General features: G+C 42.5%; 3 protein-coding genes across 3 annotated transcripts in view; 1 reads left to right on the top strand and 2 right to left on the bottom strand.

Moving 5' to 3' along the window:
- Nucleotides 1-8,291: 8,291 nt before the first annotated feature.
- On the bottom strand, nucleotides 8,292-9,146 carry rnf182 (ring finger protein 182). The gene has a single exon (XM_072364151.1). The coding sequence runs from the start codon at nucleotides 9,144-9,146 to the stop codon at nucleotides 8,292-8,294; it is 855 nt and encodes a 284-aa protein (XP_072220252.1).
- Nucleotides 9,147-13,248: 4,102 nt separating this feature from the next.
- The window catches only part of retreg1 (reticulophagy regulator 1), a 34,749-nt gene continuing 27,399 nt past the window's right edge, over nucleotides 13,249-20,598 (top strand). Inside the window, exons 1-3 of the mRNA XM_072363299.1 lie at nucleotides 13,249-13,495; nucleotides 14,489-14,595; nucleotides 16,576-16,606. Coding sequence (XP_072219400.1) covers nucleotides 13,299-13,495; nucleotides 14,489-14,595; nucleotides 16,576-16,606 — 335 coding nt within the window. The 5' untranslated portion in view covers nucleotides 13,249-13,298. The remainder of the gene's footprint in view (nucleotides 13,496-14,488; nucleotides 14,596-16,575; nucleotides 16,607-20,598) is intronic.
- Nucleotides 16,155-20,598, bottom strand: part of myo10 (myosin X) — a 204,754-nt gene continuing 200,310 nt past the window's right edge. The window contains exon 41 of the mRNA XM_072363296.1: nucleotides 16,155-16,166. The gene's annotated coding sequence lies outside the window, so the exon portion shown is untranslated. The remainder of the gene's footprint in view (nucleotides 16,167-20,598) is intronic.

Here is a 20,598-nt window from a genome sequence, read left to right on the forward strand (position 1 = left end):
ATCGTTCTGTGTTCTTCATTTGTCTTTAAACACTTTTGTTGTCCCAGTATTTCTTTATATGTTTGCAACCTCCTCACTTACCAACATATCTTAGCCACTGTGTCAATTTTATTAATGTGTACTTAATTCAGTTTTAATTTCCAATTCAAGATTTTTTTTACACCATATACAATAACTCAATGTATACGTTCATTATATCTGTAGTTCTTGATTATCAATTGCATATTTCATTTTAAATTTACTTTTACCCGCTGTAACTCTACAGTTTCAATTATCACTTAAACTTTCATTAGCTTAGTTGGAAAGAGCTGTGGATTATGGAGGAAAAGAGTATTAGATTTTTGATTGGGGCAACATATGATGTATTGCCAACTCCCCAGAACCTAAAACTCTGGTTAAATGGAGACCCGTTATGTTCGTTATATTCAGGTAAAGCAACTCTGAGGCATATTTTGTCAGGCTGTAAGGTTAGTCTGTCACAAGGCCGGTATACGTGGCGACATAACCAAGTATTAAGAAGCTTAGCTGCAGGTATTGAAGATAAATGAAGCCAGGTAAATTTAGGAGGGTCTAAGGTGAAGAGAGTGGCAATAAAGTGGCAAAAGACAATAAGGAGGCAAGGCAGCTTAGAGGGTGCTTGTGATTGGGAGATGCAGGTAGATTTAGGAGGAAGGCTTGTTGTTCCCCAGGAAATAGCCTCTACAAATTTAAGGCCTGATATAGTCTTGTGGTCTAGGAGTAGAAGGAATGTATTTCATAGAGCTGACTGTTCCTTGGGAGGACTTAGTAGTAGAAGCATATGAAAGGAAAAAGCTTAGGTATGTGGAGTTGGGGGCAGAAGCAGAGCATGGAAGGATGGAAAGTTAGGATCTGTCCAGTGGAAGCAGGATGTAGAGGATTTGTTGCAAAGTCTGTTGTCTAATTGTTGGGGGAGTTGGGTGTAAGTGGACAGAATCTGAGGAAAACAGTGAAGGAAGTGTCAGATGAGGCAGAAAAGTCCAGTCAGTGGGTTTGGATCAGAAGAAGCAATAGTAGCCGGGGGCCCAGCAGGGGGAGCACTTAGGGTAAACAGACTCTTGGAAGAAGCAAGGAAGAAATCCAGGATGTATTTAAGTGGAGGGTGTGGCCCAGGTGAGCCTTTGGAAACCAGGTGGCCATTTCAGCCGAGTTGGCCTGTTTGGACTGTTTTTGCTGGCATTTTTAGTGACTGTAGGACTGTTTAAGTGAGTTTTTCTGCTGAATCTGTGGGTGTGTCTTGTCCTGCCTCCACCTCTGGCACCCTCTATACTTTCATTACCCCCCCACCTGAACCAGGGTCTGTACCCCCACCCCGCTGTGACCGGTGTGCAGCTGGTGAGAGGCTGGGGCAGCTTGTGCTTGTGGAAGAAAAGATGGTTGTTGTGGTGTGAGGAGCAGTGACGGCTGGCATTAGGGGGGTAACTTTGTCGTGGGCCTAACTTCACGAAACACCGATGAAAGGAGGGTCGCACCTGATGACCCCAATGACCTGTTGGTCAGCTCTGCTCACTGGATTATAGGGAATTATTCACTGAGTCTGGTCCATTTTTTAATTAATTTTCTTATTGGCACAAGTTTCTTGTGTTTACTTCGAATTCATCAGGAGTTAGTTTGATGTTTTTGTACAGTTATTTATAGCCTTTTAATATAATTACTTGTATCTTTGTTATCAATAAATGGAGCTTGAATTGTAAAGCACTTCTTAGTATTTTTTAAAGAAATGTTTTATCTAGTTTGTAACAGGTCCTCATATATAAATATACATATATATAGCCTTATCTTGACTTTTAGAGAAACAAACAGTGTTTTCTCATTTATTTCCAGCAGATGTCTTGTGATGTGAATAGTTTTGGTTTGATATATCTATCTCTTGTCTGTCCTTGAGACCCCCCCCCCCCCCCCCCCCCCCCCCCCCACACACACACACACTGCTCAACAAAATAGAAATGAACTAAATTTGGTCCAGAAACAACAGACTGTCAGACAGATAGTTATGGCTAGTCTAAACTATGTTGTCAGCAGCTTTAAATGGACTGGAAGGAGTTCCCCTGAAAACTGTTCTCAGTTGGCTACAATTAGGAGAATAATGATGCAAAGCTGATTAAATGATAAAATAAGATCAGGGCAAGGTTGAGTTGTGAGGCCTTAATGCTTCCCCCAAGTTTACATGCACTGTGTGCAAATACTGATGTCGTTAAATGAGTTAAACTGTTGTTAAATGCATAATGAATATGCCAAATGTCTCAATAATGGGCCATGAGTCACTCTGTTCATCTAAAAGCTTTGTGCTTCTGACTCGTTTTGAACCACATTAACCTTTGTTATTCACATTCCCAGGTCTGGAACTGTGCTTCAATACCACAGAAAAAAACACTGAGTATTAAACAAGGAGCTGCTTAAGGCTTTAACATGGAACACAAGACGGGAATCCTGGTACAAGTATAAGCATACTGAACAAAAAAAGAATGTTTCCCACAAATAGCATGCCTGCCTGAACTTTTCCCTTAGTTGTAACAGTCAAAGCAAACTGTTAGGAGATAATTGTTGTACATTTTACGTGACCTTACAAGAAAGTCAGCGAGATATTTACATAGTGCTTGTAACAGATTATAGCTCAGAAAAGTATATTAAGATTTTAGTAATTAGTACTGTTCAGTGTTTTTCTGCTGTGCTACATTTAGTCCACTGCAGGCTAATCATGCAGATTACTGATGTGGATGGTGGGCATAACAATACAGGAATTAACACTGCGGGTTTGTGTGTTGCAGCATTTACTTAAAGTTAAGTAAAACCTGTAGTGGGGATTTATGTAATTCGTTGTGACTCAAGTGCCTGCAGACCCTCTCCTTATCAAATAAGACCATAAACCCAACTTGACACCAATTTAAAAGTATATAACAATTTGTTATGTCAGTGGTAACAAAACCCTTACTAATTCTATCAGATGCTCCTACAACCTAAACTAAATTCACTTTTGCGTTGGATTTAATTATGAAGGAAGAAACCAGTCTTTTTAAGGTTTCAGGGTTGTACGTCACGGGGAAACTAGGCAATCAGGTCGAGACGAATGTCTGGAAAGCTGCTAGAAATTATAAGTGATGGTACAGAAGAATTCAAAGAAAAAAATTCAGCTTCCATAAAAACCGACTTCCTGGATCTGGCGGCCCTGCCGATCTGATTGGTTGGGAATGCTGAGCTCCGATCAGACGTATAAACAACGGGTCAATTTGAATGAGATTGAATCCCCCAGTGGAGCACCTCACAGAAGAAGTGACATTCTATCAATCAGGCCTGTATGAGAAGCAGTTCCTCCACAGGGAATTTGCCAGAAGGCACTTGAATAATTCCCAGGATATAAGAAGAAAAATCCTCTGATCTTATCAAATGCATTTTGAACTATTTGGTAACAGTTTGACACTGAACATCACCTCATTATAATAGGACCCTTAAAGTCAAGCACGGTAATGAAAAGTGTCCATCAATGAGGATGTTTGTCTGCAACTGGGACTGGGAATAAAAGGAAAGGTGGACATATAAAAACATCCCTCAGAGTCTTAGATCAGGGCAAAAAGTTTTCATTAAAAAAACCAGCAACAAAGACACCAACCTGAATCAGGAGAGTTTGGGAAAGTCTTTGAGTGACTCAGCCAGACTCAGGACCTGAACACAGAGGAGCATCTCTGCAGATTATCAGCAAACGGCTGTGCATTGATGCCTCCCATCCAGTGTGCTTGATCTTGAATGCGTCTCCTGTAAAGAATGGGAGAATCTTCCAGAGGAACTGGGACTTGAGGCTTCCTTTGCTGCCAAAGGAAAAAGGATTAAAGGAAAAAGGAAAGGTGCACATATAAAAACCTCTCTCAGAGTCTTAGATCAGGGCAAAGGTGCTCTAACCAAGCACAATTGATGTGCCTGAATACTTAACTGAATGCAATACTTCAGTCTTTTATTTTACTAAGTCCATAAAGCGCTTCAAAAACAGTTTATTATTGTAACGGAAGACTGTGTTGACGGCTGAGATCTCGAGAATGAGTTGAATCAGATTTAAGAGTCTGAAACGTAACGAGAGGAAAATGTGTGAAAACTTTCTGTCAGTGCAGTAGATCTTTTGGGGGCTCTCGGGTCTGAGTCCCTGCGGCAGATGTCTGGGATAATCTTGTTAGTTGATAAGATTTCAGTGATATTCATGGGAACCAGAAGTCCAGCCAAAGCAAAGGCTAAAAACTAATTATTATAATCTAATTTATTATTCCAGTTTACGGGGGAATTAACTGAAGTCCTTCAAACCATTTTCTGTCCAAAAGCTCTGGTCAGAATTACAAAGTAAAGTACAGGCTGAGGAAAGTTTTATGGTTTGTTTTTTCACTTTGGCTCGTGTGGCCTGTGAACGTCTCTCACACCAGCATGTGGGAATGTTCATTGCATCACTAAAAAGGAATCTGTAACGATGTTACTCTCCCTGTAGGGAAGCACTTGGTCAGATTCAGACTAAGACCCTTGAAAAATACAAACGGTAGAAGGCCTGGACTGTTTATCATCAGCAAGACGTGTGTTGTAGAAGCAGAACGGGACAGCTTGTTCTGGGAACAGCTCCTCAGTGTTTGTGTTCCACTTGGTGGAGAGGAGTTAGACGCTGCTGAACAGCATCTGTGAGGAAACAAACATTTTTCTGAAAAATCACACAATCGTACTTCAGGAGATTCAAAACCAGTGCTGGAAAGTTTACTCAGATGTTGTAATCGACTTTATTTTATCTTTTGGAAGGATTTTCTTTTTTAATCTCCTCAGATGGTTTTATAAAAAAGAAAATAAATCATAATATCGGCCGAACCATTGTGCAAAACAACTTAAATGTGAACAGATAAAACAGTGAACTTATAGCAGCTACAAAACTGATGCTTGTGTTTGTAAACTGATCATTTTTATAGTTACTTAAGTGACAGTTTTGTAGGACTTTTACTTGTATTTCATCTCTTCTTCCAGGATTTGTAATTAAAACATACAAAAAGTGTTTATTTCTGGAGAAAACTTGCTATATGGCACATTGTCAGGGTGCAGTACAAAACTTCTCTTTCAAGTAAAAGTTCTTTTGGCTTTTACAAAATATAGAGCAATAAAACACAAGATTAAAAAAGTTCTTATAGTCCGTGATGCATTAGTTAATTCTAATGCTGGAAAATCATGCAAAATTAACAGATGAACAAGTAAATAAATAATCGAGCCCCATTTTTGCTATAAGAACTATCTACAAAAGGCTGAATATATGGAATGGACGTAACCTCTGAACCTCAGATGTGAAGCCAACAATAAACTTCAGCTTCCATTTAAAAATAAATAAAAAATAGATGTCGACGTCTCATGAAATACTAAATCAGTCATTTTTCCCTCAAGCTGGGATGGTGCTGTTGGTGAGATTTTTCTCCTTCTTATCAGCCCTGTTTGAAAGACAGTCTAAACAATTTCTGACATATGTTGATCCGGCTCAGTTTAAAGGAAGAAAATCAAAGTAGCTGTCACAACAGTGAGCTACTATTACCATAATGGTGCAGCTTAACTTGTTCCAATTTTCTGGGACGTAGTTCTGTGGAATTGGGTCCAGTTATTCCTTCACGGAGGTATCTGTCACAGCTCCTACTATAATGCACATGCATTCTGCTGCACGTTGGATGCAGTCTCTCAGTTGTGTTCATGCTGTTGTTGTGCCTTTAGCTTTGCTCTGCTTTAACGTTGGCCACATTTGCTGCTGTTTGTCTCATAAATTCATGAAACAATCTGAGTTGTGAGCTAAAAATTCAGAAATCAAAGTGGAAAAAGATCTGTTTCGTCGATGAAGATTGTCCAATGCAGCTGTTGTCTGAGTTTTTTTGTGTGTTTCTTTGTTATTTATGTTTTTGGTGCTTTTTTTCCTCTGGGTTATAAAATATCTTGCTGTCAACCTTTTCCACCTCTAGCCGGCTCGAGCTAACATTTAACCAATCAGCATTTAATCAGCATGTAGCATCTTCTGTCTGTTCCACAGCAGACCAAAGCTACAGGACAAACAACAGCGCTAACACAACCAAGAGCAACTCAGAGGCTCCGCCCAGGTGGTAGGCTTACAACAACTGGACTTACATCTGCAAAGCACCACCAGAAACAGTACGGATCCTATGTTCAACCCCAATTACATTTAGCTGTTCTTTACTTTCCACTACAAGCTATGCAAGCAAAGTGAATCAATGGGCCCAGAATTTAATTTTATCAAGCAGGAAGTTGACTCATTCAAAGTGAATGAGGAGAAAAACTATTGATGTAACTGTGAATCCTGCCTTACTCATAGCTGCTTAGCTCATTACATTTAGGTTCTTGGCTCTTTAAGATGCTTGTAGCAACTGAACTGGAGAGAACTGCTTCAGTGAAAGGAGAGCAAATGACTGACATTTCTACTGATATTACTTTAATGATCTGATTGACTGACGTTCACTAATTTAATCACAATGTATTTCTTGAAAGTTGCTGCCCTTTCCTAAACAGTTTCCACAGAGGATGTCACAAGCAAACCATGTGGTAGGTTAGCTTATATAACACATAAATCAGTGTATAAATAGATCACAACAAATGAGTTTTCTCTGTTGAAACCTGTTGTTTTTGTTCACCTCATTCACCTTCAATAGACACCAGTTTTATAAGGTTTTCTTTAAGGAACAGCATGTAGTTTCAGTTAAATCTTGTACAGTTGTGCTTATATGGTCCTGCTTTGTGCTGCAGATGATACATTAAATCAGCTCATGTGTACATGATGCTCGGATAAGGAGGCTAATTTAAGGAGGTTTACAATTAATTTGGTCCAGATGTAGACGCCACATAGTAAGTCTGACAGCGTCACAGTTTAATTTGACCTTCAAATTCACCGTGTAAGCAGTCCTGCAGGGTTTTTATTATCGTCTAACCCCACAATCTGAGCTGATGAAGCAGAACGAAGCAGAAAGGATTGTCCAAATAGTAAAATCCATCAGCCTGATATTTGTTCTTGTCAGAGCAGAATTTCTGTTTTAACTGACAGAAAGTGAACAGACACCGATCACCAGGGTCATCTGAAAATGTCTTTTTGTACCAAAAAGGACGGGTGACAGTGGACATATAACCTGTTACCGTGGTGACGAAACATTCACTGGGAAAGTTGGGTAGAAGGTCACAGCACCATCTAGTGGCTTAGTGTCATACTACTCAACACTGGGAGTGTAATAAGTTATCATACGGAACAGTATATGAACAGCACTGAACTAGATATGCTTTATTATGTAATATTTTTAGAAAGTGTGGCATCTATCAGCTCTATTTATCCATGGGTCCTGATTAAACCAATCAGCTGAATAGACCACGAGCACACGTATTAAATACTTTTAATTTTGACCCCTCTCTATACTTTCGGTGTTTGTCTATGCCATTACTGCTGCCTTGTGCCCTGACACTGAACAATAAACTGAACTGGACTGAATAGAAATAAATCACATTACATCACTGGCGTTGTGTTTTTTAAATAATCAGATTTTGTTTTACCCACAGGCATCAGGAACATTTAGAAGAAGCACTGCTGAAGCAATAATGAGCGATACTCCTCTGGCTTCCCACCCTTAGACTTCCAGGATGTGCACGTGCACATATTTGTGAATTCTCTCATCATCATAAACAAAAAATCAGCCGTAAAGCACTCACTGGAACAGTTTACCATTTTATTTCTTGTTCAGACTATTGATATCCTGTTTATAATGCTTCCATTTGATTCTTTTAATCATAGAAAACACGTTTTTTTCTCTGATTTGACAGCATCCTTACAGGATCCATGTTACAGGATTCAACAACTTACAAGTCACTGTGGTGCAAAACGGTACAGCTGATGCATTTATGACTGTGACACAATCTTCCACGGCTGAAAATAACTGTTAGATAACTGCTGTCAAAATAGCCATGATTTACTCCTTAATTTCATCCAGGTTTCTCATGATGTCATCATGTGTGTAATCTAACATTTAGAACACAACAGGGTAAAATGTTGGTGATAAACCTAAAATAAAATGTACAAATTAACGTGGATAATAATGAAAAGCTCCAAACTGTGAGCTTCATTTGAAATGCTCGTTCTCTCTTTACAAATAAAGAAAAGGAGATTTTTTTTCTGCCATTCAAGTAATCCTCCACATGGTTGGTTACACAGTAATATCCCCATTAGTGAATTCTGGAGATCTATTGTCAAGCATATCCAAAGCAAACCGTTGCCCAATCATTTGGTCCTATTATGGTGGTATGCAGTCCCACAACTCATGGCAGATACACTGGCAGAACCCGTAGATCATGATCATGACGAGGCTGGCAGGAACCAAACTCACCAACAGCACCCCGACTGTTGTCTTCTGCATGATGAGCAGGTAAACCCCCATTGGCAGTGAGCTGAAGTACAGGAGCCCCAGCACCCACACCAGTGCCCGGGCTGAGGTCTGGCACAGGAGGGCTGCACAGTTCCACACTGTCCACCTCTGTGTTATGGATACCATAGAGTCTGGACTGGATGAGCGGTAGACCTGGTTTGATGTGTGAGAACCAGGTGGATGATGATGGAGGTCTTGGGTGGTTGCTGATGCTGGTGGAGGCTCCATGATGGTGATGACTACAAAGTTAGGGGAGCTTCTGATGGTGGAGTAGGTTGTAGAGGAGGGATTGGAGGATATGGAAGAAGGGGACATCAGCGATGGGCTGCTGCTCATCAACGAGCTCAGTCGCCTCGGGCTAAGTAGTAGCTCTGTTGTTGTGTCCTGGTAGAGGTGAAGGTTCCTCTGATTCCTGCTTTGGAGGGTCAGTGTTGCTGCAATGTTACTGTCATCTGGCAGGCTGCTAACAGCCTCTCCTGATAGTCTGGTTACATAGCGACAAAATGGACACACCAAGGCGTTTGGAGGTGATTCACCCAGGTCAAGGATCTTAATTAGGCATTTGGAGCACAGCCGGTGGCAGCACTCAAGCACCTTTGGCCTGCGACTCCCTAAGTTGTATGCAGAATAGCAGATCTTACACTCCAGCTCCTCAGTACTCAGGATATCTAAATAGCCACAGCCGCCACTGCCATCCTCAGTGCTTTGCAGCTCAAGCATCATCCTGTCATCAAAGTTTATCCTCCTTGGAGATCAGCAGAAAATTCCAACCAAGATCTAAGCTCCAGAGTCAGCGCAGAGAGGTACAGCAAGCCTCTCATAGATGGGAACGGTAGCAAAGGTCCACTTAACTGACGATGTACAGTTCATTGTAGATGACCATTAGGCTCCTGCACTCTGCGTGTTCCCGTGTGTGTGAGGAAGAGAGATTTAGCCCAGCACAAGTTCTGGCCTCAGTGGTTAGCTTGCCTCCGAGCAGTTGGGGTGACTGACTTCGTTTGGGGCAAAAAGCCTTTCATGGGCCGCACGAAAAATGAGAGGGAAAGTGAGAGAGACTCTGAGAGAAAGACAGAGAGGGAGAGAGACGAAGAGATAACTGTTAACACAGCAAACAGTGGCAGAAGGACAACAAAGCAGAGCCTGTACAAACCAGAGCTGGAATTTTCGAGTCACATCTTTTGTTGCTCAGTGAAATTCAGTCCAATTAGTGGCTGATGCACACGCACACACACACACACATGCACACACAAAGGAAATCTACAGTGCTCTGTTAAAGGTGCATGGGTGTGCATGTGCAAGACAACATATCTGAGTGTGTATCTGCATGTTTTCATGTGTGACGGGGTGTAAGAGACATGCACAACTATGTATATTTTGTATGCAAGAACAAACAAAAAACTTGTGTGAGTGTGTGTGTGTGTGTGTGTGTGTGTGTGTGTGTGTGTGTGTGTGTGTGTAGTTGTTTTTCCAATATGATGCTGCAGACCATGATGTGGGTAGTTCCTGTAAATATGGGGACAGCACTTTGGCCCCATTGGGCACAAAGTCATTTCAGAGGGTTAAGACTTGGTTTTAAGGTTTGAGTGAGGCTATGGTTAGCTTCATGGTAAGGGTTAGAGTGAGGCTATGGTTAGCTTCATGGTAAGGGTTAGGGTGAGGCTACGGTTAGCTTCATGGTAAAGGTTTGAGTGAGGCTGTGGTTAGCTTCATGGTAAGGGTTTGAGTGAGGCTATGGTTAGCTTTATAGTAAGGGTTTGAGTGAGGCTGTGGTTAGCTTCATGGTAAGGGTTTGAGTGAGGCTGTGGTTAGCTTCATGGTAAGGGTTTGAGTGAGGCTGTGGTTAGCTTCATGGTAAGGGTTAGAGTGAGGCTATGGTTAGCTTCATGGTAAGGGTTTGAGTGAGGCCATGGTTAGCTTCATGGTAAGGGTTAGAGTGAGGCTGTGGTTAGCTTTATAGTAAGGGTTTGAGTGAGGCTGTGGTTAGCTTCATGGTAACGGTTTGAGTGAGGCTGGTCAGGGTTAGAGTGAGGCTATGGTTAGCTTCATGGTAAGGGTTAGAGTGAGGCTATGGTTAGCTTCATGGTAAGGGTTTGAGTGAGGCTGTGGTTAGCTTCATGGTAAGGGTTTGAGTGAGGCTGTGGTTAGCTTCATGGTAAGGGTTTGAGTGAGGCTGTGGTTAGCTTCATGGTAAGGGTTAGAGTGAGGCTATGGTTAGCTTCATGGTAAAGGTTTGAGTGAGGCTGTGGTTAGCTTCATGGTAAGGGTTAGAGTGAGGCTATGGTTAGCTTCATGGTAAGGGTTTGAGTGAGGCTGTGGTTAGCTTCATGGTAAGGGTTTGAGTGAGGCTGTGGTTAGCTTCATGGTAAGGGTTAGAGTGAGGCTATGGTTAGCTTCATGGTAAGGGTTAGAGCGAGGCTATGGTTAGCTTCATGGTAAGGGTTTGAGCGAGGCTGTGGTTAGCTTCATGGTAAGGGTTAGAGCGAGGCTGTGGTTAGCTTCATGTTAAGGGTTAGAATAAGAAACTGTTAGAGTAAGGCTATGGTTAGCTTCATGGTAAGGGTTAGAGTGAGGCTATGGTTAGCTTCATGGTAAGGGTTAGAGTGAGGCTATTGTTAGCTTCATGGTAAGGGTTAGAGTGAGGCTGTGGTTAGCTTCATGTTAAGGGTTAGAATAAGAAACTGTTAGAGTGAGGCTGTGGTTAGCTTTTAGCCCAGCTTTAGCTGTGGGACAGATGGCCTCACATTTGACTCTAGAATACTTTGGTATCCAGAGGAGTTCATGGTGGACTTAATGACTGCAAGGTGCCCAGGTCCTGTGGCTGCAGAACCAGCCCAGATCATCAGCCCTCCACCACCGTGCTTGACAGCTGGTATGAGGTGTTTGTGCTGATATGCTGTGTTTGGTTTCCTCCAAACGTGCTGCTGTGCATTAGGACCAAACATCTCCACTTTGCTCTGGTCTGTCCAAAGGACATTGTTCCAGAAGTCTTGAGCTTTGTTCAGATGCAGCTTTGCAAACCTAAGCTGTGCTGCCATGTTCTTTTTAGAGAGAAGAGGCTTTCTCCAAACATAGTTGTGCCTCAACTAACCCACACCATTAACACAAAGATCAAGAAAAACTTATATTTGGTGTTTCTAAAAGACTATATGGATACGCTTTTATGCCAAAACATTTCAACACCTTCACTTCATCATGTAGCTTTTAGTAATGCAGTTTATTACTGTAAATACTGTGTATTTGAGGGTAACACTGTCTGCTTTCTGAAGTGGTGAACCTCCGTGGAATGGTCCCAGCAACAGAAAGTGGGGCAGGTCATTGTTGGAGATCACGATTTGGCAGAAAGCTCTGATCTTGATTTGCAGCCAGAACCATGCAGGCAGCTTGGAAAAATGGGTCATCGTCCCTTTGTAGTTCTAGGTTTTCCTCATTGCTCCCAAAGATGGGTTCTTTAGGAGTCCCTCATGCGGCCCGGTCTGCTGCCTCTCATTCAGACTTGTCAAACTATCACTTTGTTTGCCTCATTAATTCTTGTGACTGTCATGTAATTACTTCACGGGTTTTGCTCTGCTGGTACATTTGTGTTCATGGCAGGACGACTCAGCTGATTATGTCACAAGCTGAAGGAATGTGTTTTTTCAGCCATTTTCCGTATGGCTTCATCCTATTTGGGTTCATCAGAGGGCTGGAGCCTATCCCAGCTGCCAATGGGCAGCAACAGTTAGTAATAATCACTTGATTTTCAACGGCAGAGTTTCTAAAACTTCTTATTTGATGCGTCGTCATTCATTCAGTTTTGTATAATTTACAGTATCCAAAGGTACATGATTCAAATATTCACTCCTTCCTTCACTCTTCGATAGTTTTTATTTATCTAAAATCAGTGTCAAACAAATAAATTACGTCACACCCTGAAAAATAAACACACACACAAACCTGACGTCACTGAAATGGACCAAAACAGAAAGCAGCAGAAGCTGCTGCAAATTAGATACAATTAAACTGAAGGAGACAGGAAGCGAGGCTGTTCTTCCTGTCACAATAAAAGCGGAGAAATTGAAAGAACGCACTGGTAAAATATTACTATTAATGTTACTGATTCATCCTTTAATTCCCCTTTTGGTTTAAAGCAGCTGTAACGAAATACGATTATCGACCTTTAATACACCATTTATACACATTCTCCATATTTTCACGTTATATTTAATTCAGATGACACAAGTGGTTTTATTCATGATCTAATAAAGTGGATGGAGTGACTTTGGGTCACTGGTTTATTCCCTAAGTGTCTAATAAAGTGTCGAACAAAATGCAATCAGAATCAGCTGTAGTGGCCGAGTTTGTTAACACACACAAGGAATCAGGCACATAAATCATGCAATTTTCACAACAAACAGTCATGATCAACCTTATATACAGTAACACAGTTTAAATACAACCTTCAATTCCTCAAAAACACAACATATGTGCAATATATTTATACAGTTACATGGAGGCGCACTAATGATAGAATGTAAAATTGAAAGACCATGAACCATATGTTGTGATCTTCAGAGTAAATTCAATTTATATCAAATTAAGCCTAATGTAAATGAAGCAATATCTCATCAGTTTGGTATAAAAGATAGGCCATTAAAAAGAAATGTACCTTAGATACTATTGGTGCTTTACAAGTATGTTTGGTGATAATTTGAAGGCCCGGTTGCATGAAACAGGGCGCAGTGACGGCGCCTTCTTCCTTAGAATAACATGAAAGTCAAAAGACTTTCGCTTTGAAAATCCAGGACAGGAAACGCCTACATAAACACTCGGGATAAATTTACAGATAAATTCTGCTGGAGGGGAGCGGCAGAGCGGAGGGACCCCGGTCGTCGAGCAATGGTGGGGAGCCGGGAAGCAGGAACCACTGGCGACGGGGAGGAGGGTGTCGGGCCCCAGGGGCCGCGGAGCCGGGCACACCCGGGGGAGGGAACGTCTCCTGGCCGTGCACGACTTTGTGTCACCGGCCTGGTCAGCTGGAAGCAGAGTCCGTGCAGGACATCAGCCCTGTTTGCTGCAGCCAACACGGTGATCTGGTAGGCATCATGACGCAGGGCGATCACACTCCAATCTGACAGCGCTGCGCGAGCTCGCGTTAATTAAAGGAGAATAAAGATGACTTTGGGTTGACCCCAAAATATTCAGTGTGTCATTCTGTCCCTCATATTTCAGATGTCAAACTAAAATTTGCCTGTCAGATCTTCAGGCTTAACCTATAGTACATTGTGCTTTATTTCATAATCAGAACTTGGTGGTTAATTCTAAATATTCCAAATTCCCAAGAAGCTGTTGTGTTTTATTCTTACAAAACTAGTTTTTAGAAATAACATGAGTCAAAATTCATGGAATACAACTACATCCGAACTGAAATGTGACATCCAAACAAAGTTTTTTATTAATTACTCAGTCCTACTACAGTTCAGTGGTGAAACGTTACTTTACCTTTTGTAGTTCTTGATGAGAAATAAAACTACACTTAAAAGAATGCACTGTTTGCCCTTTAAAGGGTTTTATTTTTCTAAAACCTGACTTCAGTAAATTCAGAATCAGTGAAAACTTAAGTTACTGTGTGTTGAAATTAAGGCGAGTCGCTGAAATTGACAGAGCTGAGAAAACGTGGTCGTATCAAATTAGCTAAAGCTTAAAAGGTTGTTTTTTAAATATTTGAATGTAAATCTTATACATTTTATCCTTTGTGATCCTGCATTATAATAACAAAAAATAGTAAAATGATATAATCTGTAATATTGTGTTTTTTTTTTACTATAAAACATCAAATTGAACTGTTAATTATTCAATAATGCACTCATGTCTCTATTGGTTGGCGCTGGTATCAACTGTAAACATTCATCATTATTGATGCGCTGCATTCAACAACTAAAAAAGAAAACTACACTTAAAAGTATAAGAAAAGTCGATCATTTCAACGTGAAAAGGTTGTTGTCATCCTGATACGTAACGTGACGCTGATCTGTGTCACGACAAACCGAACGAGCTGCTATGAGTGACACCGATGTTTACCTCTGCAGGTTCGTGGCCTTCGGCTCCCTTCGGGCCTACAGCGTCCTGGCCGTCTTGCTGGCTCTGCTGGTTGTCATGGTGACAGCCAGAGACATCGTTCGGTCCAGGGCCAAAGGTAACACACCTTTCATATTAAGGCAGCAGAGCAATGATATGATCTGTTTATGTCAAAGTAATTGAATTAAATGTAAAAATTCAAACCGAACATGAGATATGAGTCGTACCTTTGACACGTCTCTGCATCGGGAATAATAACTGGTAAATTATTAATATTAGCGAATAATATCAGGCTTTATCTTATGTGGTGAACTGAATGAAGACAAATACCTGTTTCCTGACACTTTTAAACTTGAATAACTGGAAAATTATCATTATTTGCAACTTTGTAGCTTGAACCTTATTTGTCGAGACCTTCACTTCCTGCATGAAAATACACATTTAGATGTTTGTTTTTGAGTGAAAAGTTACATGATAATCTTCTTTTCCTTGAGCTAAATGTGATAAATATTAAATTAATTACATTTCCTTCAACAACAGACAACAAAGTCCAAATATATTTTTTAGTTAAGGTCCTGTGATTTGAAAGTTGTCGAGTTTCCTTTCATCAAACCACATTTATTGATAATAAGCTTACGATAATATCCTGATTTAATCTCAACAGGTTCAGTGTGAACACACGACCTTCTCTGTGGTTTTGATTGGAGGACATGTTGGATAAGATGACCACTGAGAGCAGCTTTGAGCTGATTTTCAGTGACAATTGACTTGCTTTTTGATCCAACTCACAGTTATTAGTATGTGAACAACTCTGTGGGCGGAGTTGTTCTCATACTAATAACTGTGCCGTGGAACAGATTCATCGTAAAGATGCGGGTAACTGCAGACTGTCTCTACAACAGACCCATGGTCCTACATCTGATTTTACCCTCACTGCAGCTTGTGAACGTGAACAAATGCAGGATACACGAGGCAGCCATGATAAACATGCACGTCCATACTTAAAATCAAGTATATTCCGGGTCTAAAACTACACAAACAGCATCCCCTCACTGTGGGGGTGAAGTTTCAGGATTTGTTTCTATATTTTAGGTTTTATTTCTGGATGAATAAGACAGTTGATGCCTCTTTCCAGTTTTCACCTCAGATTTTCAGATGATTTCACCAGCTCAAGCCTGATGAGTAAGGATGAGACATCTTTTAGGTCTGATGGGATTCCTGGCATCTGCTTAGTTGCACACGGTCTCTTATCAGCCTGGTCATCGCTTATTAACGCACTCCTGTTTGATTTCATGGTTTCTTACTGACTGGGAGCAAAACAAGAGTAAAAAGAAATGTATGAAAACAGAAACTGTGCTTCCATGTGTCATTCAACACTCAAGTGAGGACAGTTTAGTCAGAAAGTGTAGTCTGGGTAACATCTCACTGTAAATATGATGGTTTACGGCATCTTCTGATTCAGTCACATAGAAACAGCTTTAATAAACATGCAGCTTTAATAATCAGAATCAGAAACAAGTTTACTGCCCAGTAGGTTTGCACTTAGGTCTGGAGAGCGGAGGGAGAGAGTCAGTGTCAAAGGGGGCTCCGGGCCTTGTTGATAAGGCTTGTAGCGGATGGGAAGAAGCTGTTCTTATGGCCTGAGGTTTTGGTCCTGATGGACCGCAGCCTCCTGCCAGAGGGGAGTGTCTGAAAGACTTTGGGACCGGGATCAGCCACAATCTTCCCGGCACGCCTCAGAGTCCTGGAGAGGTGGAAGATTGCAGCCAATCACCTTCTCTGCAGACCGAACGACACGCTGGCTGCAGTCTAATAAACAACAACAGTTGGTTTTCTTACATGATACGACTTTTATTATCCGTCACTATAAGACAACTATATGATCTACAGTCCCAAGCAGTTTTGAAAGAGTCAGCTGCTTGTAAATGCTAACTTTCAGTGTTCAGAAAGTTATTTGGATGTCGGATGTCCCACTCAAGCTGGGAAAATAACAGAAATATGATGGAAAACGTTCTGCTTCATCCATTTTTACTCATCCAGTCAGTGTTTTTACTGGTGTTGGCCAACATGAATAATAAAGTACTGCTTCTCTTTGCAGGAGCTCACCTGTGGCGCAGCATGACAGCAAGGTAGGACGCTGCAGTGCACGTGGTGTGGATGCCTGTTCATGTGTGTGTGTTTGGAGCTGGGCAGCTACACATTACAGTTACAGTTCTGTCAAAATTCATCTTATCGGCTGGGTTAATAGGTGACAAATTGTCGATATCGAACATGTCTGACACACAACAACTGAAGCCTATCGCAGTCTGACGCCTTGTTTGTTGAAGTCCTGATTCATGCACACAACGATGAGCCACGCAAATTGTTGAAATCACATGAAGGAAAGTTTAACTGGATGAATGTGACTTGAAATTGATGTGATTGGTTAGAGAGAGAACGCCTCACTCAACAGAAAGCTGAGTTGTAGAACTGATGATCCTCTGAGGTTATTTGCAGGTTTTGGAAGCAGCTCAGTTTTGTTTTTGCACTGACAAACTTGTATGAATATACTTTTCCGTGGTGGTTAGAGTGGATCATCCAATAACCGGAAGGTTGGTGGTTCGATTCCCGCTGTCGCCACTCATAAAGATTGGTGAAACTGACCATGACTGGACCCCCAATGCTCCCCAGGCGCTGTGAACGGCTCCATGAGTGAGGCTATGAGTGTGTTACTCTGTGCACGTGTGTGTCAACAGGTGCCAAAGCACGTGCACGTGTGCATGACAATAAATCTGATCTTAATCCTGATCTTCTAAGTGCTGCCACACACCTGCACAGGTACAGGTCGTCGGGTCGAATAAGGTTCAGGTAAAAAACTGTCGATTTGTCTTAGCAACCATCACAGCTGCCTGTGCAAATATTTTGCACTAATCAGTAACCAGGAGGCCTGTGTTTGTCATGTAAACAAGAGCAGATTTCCTAAATGTCAGATTCCAAATAGATAGCCGTGAACACGCTCTCTGAACTCAGGCTTCATTCTCTTCAGACACGCACCTTTGTCTTTGTTGGTCATGGTAAAGAGGAGGCGTTTTGTTCCTCGTACACATTTCTACGAGGAAATGTAACCCTAAAGGACATGACTGCATCTTTCAGAGTGTTAAATGTTATGAGAAAAGCTCATTTTCTTAAGCAGCAAACAGGATTTATCCAGAACATTTGGAGGGGTGCAGCGAGTTTGATTTAGGTCCAGAACAGGGTCAGAGTGTCAGTTCACTGTCACCTGAGAGGTCTTTATTGGAAGTAAGTAGTGACTTACTGCCTTTGATGCATTTCTAAATAGATAGATGTGAAGAACTCCTCAGGACTCATGTCAAACAATTTGATGCTGTCAGAAATATGGCTGCTGACAGACCGGCTTTAAGGGAGCCAATCTGGGCTTACATGGAAACTATGTCTGAGTTTCCAGCAGTGAAAGTTGTTCTGGTCTGAAAACACAACCTCCCGCTCTCTGCTGTTGGCAGGCACAGTAGAACGACCCAGTGTGCTTTGATTTGGTAAGCAGATGTGGGGCTGCTGTGGCTCAGGAGATAGAGAAGTTCCATTAGAAAGTCGGTGCTTTTATCCCCGTGGACATGTTGACCTGTGCTCCCACTCTGTCCTGTTCATTGGAGTGTTTTGTAGGTGAAAACATCGCGAGGTTAAGAATATTTGTTTCGGTGTCCACACCCCCATAAAGCAAGATTCTGGGATTCTGCAGACGGTCCTATTCGCCTTTCAGTGAGCTGCATCAAAGCTTGAATGCATGCACTCAGTGGACAGAACACTGTAGAAGAGGGAGTTTGTCGTTCACCTGCTTCTCGTCTTCTTTGTCTGTTATTTTATTTAAAGGAGATGGATCATAGTCGGCATGGTTACAGATATCTGGGCTGCATGCTTTGCACCCGGTTGACACTGAGAACAACATGTTTAGAAGAGACCTTCTGTCCTGATTCATGGTTTTCTGGTCTTCTCGATGGTTTAATTCTTTCTTACTTTTTAGTTCTGTCCCTGAAGTCTGTCTCCAGCGGTTAGATCCTGTTAGATCCTGTTAGATTCTGTTAGATCCTGTTAGATCCTGTTAGATCCTGTCATGTCCTCAGTTGCTTCAGTCTTTTCCCCTGATCTCTTTCACACCTGTTTCCACTCAGTCAGCACAGCTGCGGTCACCTTCCCATTCGTTCCCCTCAGTCTACGTTATCCTTTGTGAATCTCGGTCTTTGTCAGATATTTTCATCGACTAACTTCTCTGTTGCTCAGTTCCTTTCTTGTCTGGTTGTTTTATTTAGTCTTTTGTTTTCCTAGTTTAAGTTCACGGTTTTCCTGCTTGGTTTGTTGTAAAATGAAGACTTCAGTCAGCATCCATTTGCCTCTGGACTGCTGTATCCCACTTTTGGCTCTTCCACATCCTGTTCTCCACCTTCTTGTGATCACGTTCCATACGTTCTGTATATGTTGATCAAGTCTTTTTCTCAGTAACTGAATGAGGTCACAGTGGGTTAGGGTCAGCGTTGCATGTAAAGCTGTGATTATGCTCACTGATTTGTTCAGGGTTCATGAGCGAATTATGGCGTCAGCACACACCATGACTCTCAGTTTGAGGTGGACTCGCTGTAGTTTCCTTTGTTTATGCATTTTCAGATGCTTTTATCCAAAGCGACTTACGGGTAGGCAGACAGAGTGAGGGGGTCTTGCCTGAGGACCCCTACTGGAAGTTGTACCTTTCATGCAGAGGATTTGAACCCAGGTCACACGAAAGGTGGCAGTCATACCACTACACTATCCAGTCTTTGTAAACAGTTGGTGTTGGTACTGATGCAGTGGTGCAGCGACACCATGGGAACAGTTTCAGAAGAACTACAGTACGGAGCTTTTGTACCGTTGTTTATAGTCTTCTATTGAATACAATGGAAAGCTTTCTGGATTTGTTCAGTTGTCGCACTTTTACCAGATCCTCAGAAAGCTCCTGTCAGATCAGACATCAGAGCAGCTCCAGCACTGGACACAGAAATGTGCACCCTGGACACAGAAATGTGCACCCTGGCCACAGAAACGTGCACCCTGAACACAGAAATGTGCACCTTGGCCACAGAAATGTGCACCTTGGCCACAGAAATGTGCACCCTGGCCACAGAAACGTGCACCTGGCCACAGAAATGTGCACCCTGTCCACAGAAATGTGCACCCTGGCCACAGAAATGTGCACCTTGGCCACAGAAATGTGCACCCTGGACACAGAAATGTGCACCCTGAACACAGAAACGTGCACCCTGTCCACAGAAACGTGCACCCTGGACACAGAAATGTGCACCCTGGACACAGAAATGTGCACCTTGGCCACAGAAATGTGCACCTTGGCCACAGAAATGTGCACCCTGGACACAGAAATGTGCACCCTGGCCACAGAAATGTGCACCTTGGCCACAGAAATGTGCACCCTGGCCACAGAAATGTGCACCCTGGACACAGAAATGTGCACCCTGGACACAGAAATGTGCACCCTGGACACGGAAATGTGCACCCTGAACACAGAAATGAGCACCCTGAACACAGAAATGAGCACCCTGGCCACAGAAATGTGCACCCTGGCCACAGAAATGTGCACCCTGGCCACAGAAACGTGCACCCTGGACACACAAATGTGCACCTGGACACAGAAACGTGCACCCTGGCCACAGAAACGTGCACCCTGGCCACAGAAATGTGCACCTGGCCACAGAAACGTGCACCCTGGCCACAGAAACGTGCACCCTGGACACAGAAATGTGCACCTGGACACAGAAACGTGCACCCTGGCCACAGAAACGTGCACCCTGGCCACAGAAACGTGCACCCTGGCCACAGAAACGTGCACCCTGAACACAGAAATGTGCACCCTGGCCACAGAAACGTGCACCCTGAACACAGAAACGTGCACCTGGACACAGAAACGTGCACCTGAACACAGAAACGTGCACCCTGGCCACAGAAACGTGCACCCTGGACACACAAATGTGCACCTGGCCACAGAAACGTGCACCTTGGCCACAGAAATGTGCACCCTGGCCACAGAAACGTGCACCCTGGCCACAGAAACGTGCACCCTGGCCACAGAAACGTGCACCCT

Source organism: Leuresthes tenuis, unplaced genomic scaffold (assembly GCF_036924035.1).
Source record: "Leuresthes tenuis unplaced genomic scaffold, fLeuTen1.0.hap1 SCAF_14, whole genome shotgun sequence".
Taxonomy (NCBI): domain Eukaryota; kingdom Metazoa; phylum Chordata; class Actinopteri; order Atheriniformes; family Atherinopsidae; genus Leuresthes; species Leuresthes tenuis.